The sequence below is a fragment of the Chaetodon auriga genome, chromosome 11 (assembly GCF_051107435.1).
Source record: "Chaetodon auriga isolate fChaAug3 chromosome 11, fChaAug3.hap1, whole genome shotgun sequence".
Taxonomy (NCBI): Eukaryota; Metazoa; Chordata; class Actinopteri; order Chaetodontiformes; family Chaetodontidae; genus Chaetodon; species Chaetodon auriga.
In genome coordinates, this window is record NC_135084.1 from 4,933,471 (window position 1) to 4,946,714 (window position 13,244).

A 13,244-nucleotide genomic window follows, 5' to 3' on the forward strand; every position below is an offset into this window, starting at 1 on the left:
GTGGTAATGTCAATCATTTTTACCAAAGCTTATGTCACATTTTTTTTTTTTTGCACTGGGGTTTTCTGTCATTTAACAACATCCACATTCAAATAAAGTGAGGCTACCTTCATGTATCATAAGGTGTGATCAATGATCTTGATCAACTTACTAGCTTACTAATACAACCCTAATTCCAAAAAGTAGGGAGGCCATGCAAAACATGACGAAAACAGAATGTGACTTGTTCTTTTTGACACACTCGAAAACAGTACAAAGACAGTATTTAATGGTGTACCTCATCAACTTTGTTGACTCTTCTAATTTTATGCTTATTGTGAATTTCATAACAGTAACATGTTTCAAAAAGTTAGGACAGGGGCAACAGAAAACTGGGAAAGTTGTGGAATGCCCAGAAAAAAACGTTTTTCATTCAGGTTCATTGGTAACAGGTGATAGTATTATGATTAGGTGTGACAGGGGCATCTCAAAAAGGCCCATTCATTCACAAGCAATAGTGGGGCAAGGTTCATCACTCTGTGAAACCAAACCATTCTCACTCCCAACTCGTCACATATGGACACTTGGCCAGTCCCTTTGGCATCACTTGTCAAGGCACTGGGTACACTAGTGGCCATTCTCTCTCCCAGTTGATCATTTTGAGGAAGGTGCGGACTTCAAGACTTTCACTGAGGAGACTGGCATTTGTGTCCTCTGTGAAACCAAAAGTGAAGGTTGATTTTGTAAGTGAAGCAATGTCATGTATGTAACTTAATGTACGTAAGTAACACATGGAACTAACTTGCTTATTTTAAGCCAAACCACGATCTTTCCATAAACCTAGTCAAGTAGTTTTGTTGCTTAAGCATAACAAAAGTGTGACCATTTCCAATGTGTGTATTATTGTTCTCAGCAAACTTTATTTTGAAAGTGTAACCAGACATTCCGTATTTATCATTGCTAATTGTACTGCACAGCCCTGCGCGTTAAAAATGGTACCCAGTGCCTAAAAAAGTGATGCCAAGGAGTCGTGACCAAGCATTCATATGTGACGAGTTGAGAGTGAGAATGTGTTGGTGAAACAATACTTCATGGGCTCGGGAAGGAAAAGACGTATTTTTATTCAAGGAAAGTGTTTCATTTGGTCACCTGTCAATAGCACAATATCCCCTGTACCCCCTCTAGTTGCTATAAGTTTGAGGAAACATGGGAAACGCCAGTTGATACATCAGAGAGTGAGGAAGGAAGTGGGTGAACTAGTTAGCTAGCCACTGGGTGTTTGTATTGCTCACTTGTGATGGAGGATGATTATTCATTTTCATTGGCAGTGGTGGTTGTTTAACAATGAAGACAACAACCCATAAGCCTGTGCTTCTTCATGACATCATCACACTTAGTCTTTTCCTATTGTTTTGATTTAGATACCCCTAGGGACAGAAATTATATACGACTAGTTTAAGCATAAAAATTCATTCTTGACCTTCAAAGCAGTAATTTGACCAAATAATCCAAACTCAACTCTGCAATTGCTAGCTTTTTCCAGAGCTTTCCAACATATTCCAAAATATTTATTAGCAGATGGTGTTAGTTAGTGGTAAGTGGAACTTGAATTTCCAAAATTGAAGAATGAAACTTCATGCAACTAATACTACTTGTATGGGCCTTCGTCCGAATGCATGCACCAATGGGCTCCAGCCTCAGTGACCCTGAATAGAAATAAGTCTGTGGGACAAAGAGAGGGTATGGGTGGATTATTCACATTACATTTTGATTTCTAAGATGTCTATGTTTTTTGGGATTTTTGCAATGGCTTTTAAATGGCTCAACCAGTAAGAACTCATTTACAATAAAGCAGAAATTAAGATAGCATTGTCCTGCAGGGTTCCCACGGTAACATCCAACCTCTTTGAGTGCTGATTGGCCATCTGGTATTGTTTTGTGTCACTTTCTATTAAGCTCATTGATCCTCCCTCCCGTTCTGCGGCATGTGGTTGATCATCGCAGATCAGTGTGTACGCCTGTAATATGAATATGATACAATGGCATGATTACAGTACATGATGGTCTCTGTCTGCATGTTCGCTGATGTGGGCCCTCCAGCTACTCTTATGCTGAGTGCGCCCGTGATTGGGCTGTTTATGTAAAGGTTGCACTCAAGGAAGTGCAGAGTAATCTTATTAAGGGAATATGCAATTGGGTCACGGCAAAGGACAGTGGTGCCGAACATACATGGTTACGTATACGCGGTGTGACCACTTATATTGTATTCACAGAAACATTCTGTATAATACACAAGTTGAGTAGCCTTCCTTAATATAGACTTGTTTCATTCATATATGTCATTGACATGGGCCTCTTCGTTTCTCTCTCCACTTTTTTCATGTTATTCAGTATCTGTTTATCAATCTTATGTAAATGTAAGTAAACTCTATATGACTTGTAACGCTTAAATTTTCATGCAACTCCGATGCTTTGGTGTCTATTAATTGGTGTATATTACCCACAGAAATGACAAATGTATTTGTCTTGCACAATCACCTGCCCACCCATATTTTTAAATCTATTTTTTTCAAGTTAAATTGGACATGAAACATTTTACGCAGCTGTTTGCCAGTTAAACCACCAATCTCAGTGTTCCACTGTAATGACTTGATTTCAGCAAAATCTTGCTGGTTTACAGATTGTAGTGACAGGGCCTTTTCAACTGTTCCTTGTCAATTGCATAGAAGCCATGGTTGCATGTTGTAATGACAAATCCTTGGTCTGTTGTGTTTTGTAGGAATCAAGGAAGCAGAAACACCTTGGAGGAGTGTGATGAGCCCATGATTTGAACCAAGTCTGGTCACATCTCAAGGTGGGTGCTTGTGCAATGGATTTGATTAAATATAGACACTATGGGACGGGCTCACTGCAAAAGAGTACTGGAAATTTGTGGCCACAGCATTGTGCACTACACCACCACCACAGTGATCAACATTACATGTTAAAATTTCTTCCAATCCCATGTAAATACTGAACGAGTAGAAGAGAGGATCATACAAACGTGATGTGTCTTTCCTCACTCAGAGACACAAGAGAAACCCACCCACCCATACTGAAAGGTGCTATAGCAAGTTAGGTAAGAGCATGTCGTATATACTGTGAATGTCTCCCGCCCTCACTTTCTCCTCAGTTTCCTACTGGGGCTCATTTATTTACATTAGCAGCAGGCAGAAAGGCATCAGTGGAAGTCTTAAAGTAGAGCCACAATGGCTGATTTAAGCCGCCACCCAAAAGCCATTTTTTTTTTTCCTTTTTGGCTAAGAGGATTTGTGTCTGGTCCATGTATCAGACCTCTCTCACTCTCTCTCCCTCTCTCAGGGACAAAGTCACCCCTCACACTTGTGCTGAGTAAAAGCAGAGTCTTTCTAGCTGCCTGGCTAATGACATTTATCCTTATGGAAATGGAGGAGGAGGAGGAGAAGGCTTTAGATGCAGATTTGGACACACATATACACCTGAGACGAGCAGACGTAAACCGGCTGGCTACTTTTATGGCATGCATGCTCAATGATTCACACACACACAAACACACCTCCCTTGCAGCGTCTTATCCCCTAACTGGCCACCAGTCAAAATAAGCCTTATTCTCGGGGGTTTATATTTTCTCCTGGCCGGGCTTGGCTAGGCACACTCCGTTAAGATGGCAGCCAAACAATCTCTCCTCTCCTCTCATCTCCACCGTTTCGTCCTTTCTAATGCTAATGCCTGGATGGATATATCCCCATTTCCACTGGCATGCAAGGAGGCCAAATTTCTGATTAACTCCAGAGACAAAGTTTCATAGCATCTAGGTCAAAAGCTGCTTCAGTGGGAATGGGGGAATGTCAAGCTTTGTTTTCTGACAGATAGTATAACATGTGGAAAAGAGTTGGTCACATTGCAGGACAGGTCTGGCCTCCTTCTAGAAATATGATGAGTCACACCAAGAAAGGTTTGGAGGTTGATCCAAAGGGGGACAACACAAGAGAGACAGATTGGCTCAAAAATCTAGACAGCATTGGCAATGAGGGAATGTGGTGGTAGCTGTGTTACATTTCTTCAGGGTTTTTTTTTTTTTTTTTTTTCAGATTTCAATAAGATGTCACAAAGAAAACACAATACAGAAAATACAGTTTTTGGTCACAGGAAATGTTGCGACTCAGTTTCAGTATATTCCTTGCACTCATTGTGAATTAAAAAGTCACAGAAGAACCCTAAACCTATTGTTATATTGTTATTTGTGCATTACTTACACACAGAGAGGATCAGATTCACCAATGTTCAAAACTTTCTTCCCAAGTCATACTAATGCTTTATATGCCTATGGCATTTTACTGCCAGTGGCCAAAGTGGGATGCTGAAGTTCATAATTATAAATAATGAAAGTAAAATTCATGCAAAATCATTCAGTCATACTGCTTGCTTGTATTTGCACACAATTATTTACACAAAAAGACACATCATATATAAATATAATGCCTCTGCATCCTCGAGTTGTAAGATTAGATTAATGTAGTATGTTGCTGATGAAACAAGATGTCAGAAGTACATGTATCTTAATTGAACATACTACGTTCCAGATGTTTCTAAAAGTATAGCCACATAACTGAAGGCACTCAGCCAATAAAGTGATGACAGCGAGTTAAGTAGTTTATAGCCTTTGTGCTCTGGGTGGTCAACAGAGCCAGAGGGTCAAAGAGGCTTCAGAGTATGCAATTGTTTGATTATTGTGTGGATTATTGCATACTAAACTGAACAAAACTATTGTTGTTGTTATTTTCATTGACTGCTCTCATTATTTCCATGTGAAAGTGATGTACAATTGTACAATGTACAATTAAAAATGACAAAAAAAAAAAAAAAAAACTTTCTCGGAATCGAAGGAGAAATTGTTAAAACTGATGGCCTTACATCAAGGTTTTCATCCACTATCCCCCCCAAAAATGACTAATAATAATAACAATTTAACATGCACTCAAGTGCCCTTGAATTATCAAGGACACTTTGTGTTGAAAAATGTTGAGAACATTGTTAAAAGAAAACCTTAATATAAGCGCTGACAGTAAGGAAAATGCATCTGCACACAGTGTCCTATGATGCTGCAGTCGGGCTGATTTTGGAGCGAATGGGCGACCAGAGCAGTTGCGTACTGGTAGCAGATGCAACGTGCCTAGTCTGTCGGAAATCCACAGCCAGGCTTTGACAACAATTTGACACTCTAAAATCTACATTTTCATCATCAGTTACATAATACAAATAACATAACAGCTCACATAACTACACAATGCAAAGACAATGATTCAAACAGCAAGCTCTGTGGTGTCAGTGATAGTAGACTCCATAGCAATGATACAAAATCCGTTTCAACAATTTTCTGGTGAAGACCTGAAAGAATCTTCGTTGCAATTAACAAACAAAAGATCATAGAATTCACTGAATGAAAAATTGTTCTTTCTCGTTTGAACCATGCTAGTGGCCCTGCAAACTGTACTTAGACACAGCTAAAGCACTGCTAAAAGCCACTTACATACTTCATGCATCTGTGTTGCCACAAAGGACATAAATTTCATCTTCTCTCTATGCTGTGAGGGCACGAGAAGATGGTCTGCATGCAGCCCAATATTTATGATCATGTGGACTGTATGTATTATGCAAGTGCACGGTCACAATGAAAAGTATTTACATGCTTAGCAGCTCATATTTACTGTGGCCACCATTTTTTTGTTTATTGCATTAGCATAGTAATAAACACAATTAGTTAGTTAGTTTTGCAGGTATTTGGTCAGAAATCAGTGTTTGACAAATTAAAATTTTGACCTGATGATGTCACAAAATTGAAAGTTAAAGGATCACTACCCGCTGGAGTGGCTGAAAACAAAATCTACTGTTTGTCTTCAAGGGCCACCATGAGCCTTTGAACGCCTTGACTGCTCCGTGTCATAGATTCTGACATACAGCCAAAACATTTTAAGGATAGTATGGCAGCCAATGACTCTATATATCAAGGCGTTAGGAGAGTTTCGCCATATTTAGACTCACATGTCTGCATTGCTATCAGTTTGAATCAAGCTTGCAATGCTTTGAAGCCCGCCGTCATCTTTCCTACTATCCTGTTAAACATGGCTAGTATTTAAAAATAACAGCCCTGCTCTTAAAATACCATCAAAATGTTCACAAGGTCCTCTCAACTTTCAAATTTGCCTTTGGTGATTGCACATACGGATACTTGTGCACTCATTGTGGAGTGGTGATTGAAAGTCTTTGTCGGAATGCTCACAGCTCTCTCATTGCTCTCAAGTTTACCTTTCCAGGTCACACACACACACACACACACACACACACACACACACACACACACACACACACACACACAGCCTTGTTTCCATCACTTCTGGGGACATTACATAGGCCTACATTCATACCCTGGAGACTTACCCTAACCATAACCACTACTTGCCTTACCCCAACCTTAACCTAGACCTAGACTTAAACCTACCTTACCTTAACCTTAACCCAGTATTCACCTTAAACTTTAATGATTTACGTTATGAGGACTTGTACCCACAAGGAAGGCGAGTCCCCATGATGCGACTGTGTAAACAGATTTATGTCTCCACAACATGAGTAGGCCTAATACACACCCACACATCCGGTTGTGACTGGTGAGAAGTTTGGCTGGTGTTTGGGAGATTTAATGGGGAGAATGCTGGCATTTCAATAAAACACAGGGATGGTTTATGGTTCACCCTGAGCTCAGCCCGGTCACTTAGGAGCTTCATCCTCTCTGGTTATTAATTCTCTCTCCCAGAAAGTGTGTGTGTGTGTGTGTGTGTGTGTGTGTGTGTGACTTCTTCTCCACTTCCTTCCTCAGCCATTTTGGTTTCTCTAGTACTCTTTTCTACTCTTTCTCCCTCCTCTGTCTGTCTGAGATGAAGACATACGAGGACACTCTCTGGAGGCTGCAGCGTGGTTGTGGCAGCGCAATAAAGAAACTTGAGGTCAAATGTACACTGAAATCCTTCACCCCTCTCTCTAGCACTGTGCACGCACGCACACACACACACACACACACACACACACACACACACACACACACACACACACACACATGCAGACAGGTCGAATGTACAATGCTAGAGTTGGTTACATAAACCAGATGGCAGTGGCTGGCATGAGGCAGCTAGGACATCTAAGAGTTGTGTGTGTGTGTTTGTCTCTTTGAGTGTGTGTGTTGAAACCTCTCTCCTTGCAAAAACCACTAGGGACCTTGTTTGTTGTCTGCACCCCACAAGGGAAACACTGTCAGCTTTACAACCACACACACACACACACACACACACACACACACGTTAGAGGAATCTGTTATAAACAAGGTCTGTGTCTCAGTGTGTGATGGTGTGTGGAATGAACTTTCCCACCTTTTGTGTGTGTGTGTTTAGTGTGTGCGTGTGTGCGTGCGTGCGTGTGTGTGTGTGTGTGTGTGTGTGTGTGTGTGTGTGTGTGTGTGTGTGTGTGTGTGTGTGGTGTCTCAGAGAGTAGCATGATGGGACCTGGAGGACTTTCAAAGCGAAGCTGATACAACTCCAAACCTGACAATGACTGGCACCGAATCACTGATAACACTCATATCACTGATGCAGCCATCCAAAATGAACCCTTTTGTCCTTTTTCTCTTGGTTATTTCTATCATTCAAAATCATTCTGAGATCACAGAGGCTGCTATCAGGACATTGTGACCTTTGACCTCCTGACTACTGGTTGCTTGAACTATTGTAAGGGTGATCTAGGAAAAAAAAAAAAAAAGAAAAGAAAAGAAAGTCAGGTTTGTTTCCAGAGTCACTATAGCTGAAAGGTTGTCCTGGTTTACAGTAAATGCATTTTTAAAAATGGTTAACTTTGGATTTTCTACAAAAGATATGATATTAAAGTGAAATTGTGGTAGTGTTGTTAAACTTGGTCTCATTCTTATATTGTTGTCCATTCTAACTGTTGATCATGATAACATTTTACTCATTTTAAGACTTTAAGTGTGAGTCTCTTATAGCTTTCCATAAAACATAAATTGAAAAGAAATCATCTCAAACACTTACCATTGAGTGTAAATGAAAATGCACCCAAAAAGAAGTCCCTTGGCAATCCTTGTACTGTGGCCATAGTGAAGTGCAAACTATAGCAGATCTATGGGCTCCAATAAGTGTCGATAAGATTCTGAGCTTTGAAATGATGTTCAGATGTAATGTCAGTGGTTTTATATCAGCCTTTGTAAACATATGAAAAACCTGTGCATGGAAAAAAGTGAATGTTTTGAAAATGTGTCGCTATACAAAAAGATAACTATTGAACTATTGAACTATTGAATTCAATTTGTGTCGCAATTATATCAATGGTCGGATTAGACAAAAACTCCTGAGGAAAAAAAAAATGCTTTTGTGAGAACCTGAGTGCAGATTGAAAACAGAAAACTACTCAACACTAAAAGTTTCTATCCTGTGTTACAGACACATTGAAGTGAGTGTGAATTTTGACCCTGCTTTCAATTGTAACAGAAGGGCCAAAATTTGTACTTGTAACCTTAATGCTTGTGCAGATTCAAAATGTTTCCTCCTTTTGAATTTCAGTCAGATTTTCTCAAAAGCAGTTCTTTTTGTCAAGAGTCTTTGTATAACCTGACTGTTGATGTACTGTAACTTGTAAAGTATCTTTTACACACGTTCACAAACTGGAATTTGTGTCTTTTTGACATTTTTGACATTTTTAGAGGGGGTGATATGCTGCAGGCAGGCTTTGAATTTGTTTCTGGACAGGCTCAAATCTTAATCTTAAAAAAAAACAAAAAAACATGAAACTCGAGTTACTGCAAAGTGTGCAAAATGTTTTAGTCTGGCTGCATGAGCTGTCTTAAAGCTGCAGTAGGTAAGATGGAGAAGAGAGCAGACTTAGCCTGAGAATTGGAACTGACACAAGTTTCACGTCACTCCCCCTCCCTCTCCGCTGCACTCATGCCCTGCCTCCAAGCCCCTCCTCCCTGTGGCATCTGCACAGCTGCCATGACAACCAGTAACGTTAGCCTTAGCACAGGAAACAAGCTAACTCTGCTCAGCTGCTACATCACAGTGGCTAACATACCGTACGCCATAGTTCCACCATAGCTTTCACTGGCCTGGCTGGCAGCATGAGCGGAGGGAGGGGGCGGTTCACAGCGTGTGTGAGTAGTGATTGACAGGTGTCAGACACTCCCCCAGACGCTCCTCTGGCTCTGATTGGTTCTTTTGTGTTGGACACAGTGGATTCTTGCAAATCGCAGTAGGAGCAGTAGGTGAGATCAATGGAGTCGTTTTTTTAAATAAAAAGTATAAAACAGTTTTATACAAGTTACCTACTGCAGCTTTAAGGCACAACAGTTCCACTGTGATGTGAACAGTTTCCAGGACTGCCCCCCTTGTTATGAGAGGGGAAACCATGGGAGTCACTGAACAGAGTGTAGGTTCCTTCATTCATTCTGTTTTCACCTGGTACCTGATGCTAGCTCACAACAGTCTTGTCAAGAAACGAACGACAGGAGCAGGTGAATAAGTGTGCAGAGTTTTTCCGTTATGCCTGTGCTGAAACTGATTATTTAACCCTTAGATGCATGACCTACCAGTACCTACACTCTTCCATGAGTGGGGTCAAAAATGACCCCAATTAGAATGAATGCGTTTTAAGCTGTAAATTTAAGAAATTTCTTTCCTTTTGGTTAAAGATGATTATTTTAATTATATTTTGGTCAACAAAAGAATTATTTCATGTTTGACATGTTCCTTTATCACTTTTTATTAACATTTTATTCCAAAACAACTTTGAGAAAAGTAAAAAAAGTAAACATCCAAAATGATCCCAACATGAGAATGATTTCATATTTTACATGTTAATTTCTTATCATGTCTCATTTGAACACAAACTTGCATCAATACAGCTATCAAAACATTAACATTCAGTGTTTGTGTGTCCCTCTGTCGCACGTCCACACATGGCCTGACAACGCCAGGTGAACAATAGTCTGGGTCCTCTATTGGGTCCTCTTCCTCTGAGATGTCAGATCCTGAGTCAAACCTCATGATGGGTTCATCATCTTCCAGGATCATTTCTATGGCAAGGTCCAAAGAAATCTTAGCAGGCATCCTAGCAGCCATGATACTCTAGATGAGAACATAAAAGAAGATTTTTTGATTGGCACACAAAACTATGAATCAGTATGTAGCTGCATAAGTACATGCACACACATACACATACACATGCACGCACACACACTTATGATATCATTGAGTAATCAATAATAGTATAATAGGCCACCTAATGGGTTAGATTTTATTACTGGAGGCTTTAAATATCATAGTAAGAGTCTGTTTCTCTACACAACAAATGCAATGTTTGCTAGCTTAGTTACCTAGTGTTAGCTTAGTTAGCTTAGTTTGCTTAGTGTTAGCTTAGTGTAGCTAACTACAAAATAGTAGTTTGATGACAAAAATTCATGGATGTGGAAAATAAGTTCATATTTTAAAACAGCACATATATTATGAGGTATAAAAATGATGATTCTACTTACAGGTATGCTGCTGTGTAAAAATAACCTTCAGGGTGGTGAGACTGCTGGCACAAGATGTGTGGATTGACAGTAAATGTATACCTGACAGTCACAGTTGATAAAAATCAAAGGTTCCTAGGGTTGAACTTCCCCATATTCCATAGAATTCCATAGAAAATGCTTGGGGTCATTTTTGACCCCACGTATGGAAGAGTGTGGTACTGATACAAAAAATGCAATTACTTCAAAAATATAACAATTAGATACAAATCCAAATGGCTTAATGTCAAAGACAACCTGTTTGAGGAATACATGGAAGATCAAATGATAAAAAATTAAAATGACAAAGATATTGCAAAAAAACAACCACTGGGGTCATTTTTGACCCCACTTATGCATCTAAGGGTTAAGAGGATGTTCATGCTCAAACATCCGGAACTGTATGAGATAACCTGCATTTTTTCAATATGCATCAGGACAGCATTGCATCTAGCACATACAGCAGCTTGCTCTTATTCCCAGATTGTTACTTTGTAAGACCAACCTCATATATACAGTATATACACACCTTTTAACACCTGTATGAGACTCACCAGCCTTTCAACAAACTCCAGTGTAAACCCATCCAAAATCCATGTCAATATTAGACACTCACAGCAAGGACAGGTATTAAAAAGAGCAAGAAAGTTCACAAATGAAGGACAGTGGGGTGGATGGATGGATCAAACAAACACGTCGTGTGCCCAGGAGACTAGGGTTCATGTCCCGTGACAAACCAACAGTAGTTTTGGTGCATAAACCTAACCAAAGTGCAACCATTTCACAACATTAAGCATGTGTTTGAAAGGCTCTCTGCCAGGAAGGCTCTCTGCATCACCGAGATGAGAACATGTTGGGCGGCTGGAGCAGTCTAATATTGACACAGATGGGTTTACATTGGAGTTAGCTGAAAGCTCGGTGCGTCTCATACAGACACTAAAGGGCACCCTGTGTGCCTGTATGAAACGCAGAGGACCTTGACAAAGCGCTGGTATTTGACGTTCTTGGAATGAGAATGGGCTGAGTACAGGTTGTTCTTGTTTACCTGATTTGCAAATTAGTCCTAAAAATATTTTAACCGTGCAGAAAACAAAATGATCAAAATCATGACTCACCTCCAAGGTTATGTTTTGGCCAGATCACCCAGCCCTAAATTAGAATTTAGCTGGCTTGATTGACAGTAGTCACATACTTGCAAATCATTTTTGTTTGCATGCTCTCAGTTTGCAAATAAATGAATAAAATGACAAAGTAAAGACTGTGCAGACTGTTTTCATTGACTGCCCACTACGATAAAAGTAAAACTGTGTCTTAAGGCTGTACAAAATGGCCCAAACACAAATATCAAGGACTTCTGTCTTTCAAACTTTGAAGTAAACTTTTCAAAAGGGATGGCTGTCAACACCAGGTCACGAGCACGAGTTGAGACGCTGCTTTCTGTGTTTCTGATAGTTTTTCTCAACTTAAGATTTTTGAAAGCTGTTGGAGGCTCATATGAATAAAATCTTATCATGACCAAAAGTCAATAATGTGACATCTAATAATTTCTGTCCATGACTAAATAATTTCTTTCTCCCTCTGTTGTCGTCTCCCTCGCTGTTTACAGAGACATGCACAGAATGCACTGGGTCCCAGTAGAGCTGGTTCTTACAACAGGGGGGACTCCCAAACCTAATATCCACAACACAGCCTCCTGCTGTAAAGGTGAGCCTCCAAATGAAAATATACACTCTTCAATCATTGCTTTTATGAATATGATACGGAGAGGCCATTAGATAAACCAGCTGTATATCATATGGAGAGGTCACTGCACTTTATTGTTGCAGTGTAAATCTAGTGCATGTTTATTTGGGTACTATATTTGGACATTAAACTGAGCTCTGGTAACATGTTATATGGCAGAATAGAGGATGCTGTCTGGGATGTGCATTTAGACCCAGACAGCCTTTACTGTACTATATCTGATCATCACATACTAAATCATTACCCCTCTGCCTAGTGGCATGCTGGTGACCAGTGTGTGTGTGTGTGTGTGTGTGTGTGGGTGTGTGGGTGTGTTTGTGTGTATACTAAAGACCTTGATGGGTGATGGCATCGTTCAGCATCGCACCATAGCCGCTGGGTATGTGTGTGTGCAATCATGAATGTCAGAGATCTTTTACCCAACCCCCCTCTCCACCTCCACCCATCAGCACACACACACACACACACACACACACACACACACACACACACACACACACAAACATACACTCATAAACACCAGCAAAGAAGAATGTCAGGTTGTCATGTTGAGTGACAGCAACAAGCACGTCAATCTGTTTTGACAGGCCCAGCTTCTGTCACTGCAAAGTACACTCAGATACACACAAACACATACACACACACACACACACACACACACACACACACACACACAGGCTTGTAAAGAATATAAAGCAGTACATTTAGGACAGTTAATTTTTGTTATTAATGGTCTGGGTTGTACACAAACAATAGCACTAACAGTTATACACTACAAGTCTGTGTAGCAGTGTTTCTAATACTGGTCCTTTTTCCATTGCTTATAGTTAATTTAGATCAACCTTGTTGTCATATTAGAGTGTGATTACATGTCTGTGATTCAATTACTTTTATATTA

At 40.1% G+C, this 13,244-nt stretch overlaps 1 protein-coding gene across 3 annotated transcripts in view; it reads left to right on the forward strand.

The window, feature by feature from the left end:
- The window catches only part of LOC143328094 (uncharacterized), a 420,223-nt gene that overhangs the window by 173,898 nt on the left and 233,081 nt on the right, over positions 1-13,244 (forward strand). For all 3 annotated transcript variants that reach the window (XR_013077785.1, XM_076743024.1, XM_076743023.1), the window contains exons 5-6: positions 2,759-2,833; positions 12,210-12,307. Coding sequence is in view for 1 of the 3 variants with exons in the window: in XM_076743023.1 (XP_076599138.1) it covers positions 12,214-12,307 (94 nt within the window). In the remaining 2 variants the exon portion in view is untranslated. The remainder of the gene's footprint in view (positions 1-2,758; positions 2,834-12,209; positions 12,308-13,244) is intronic.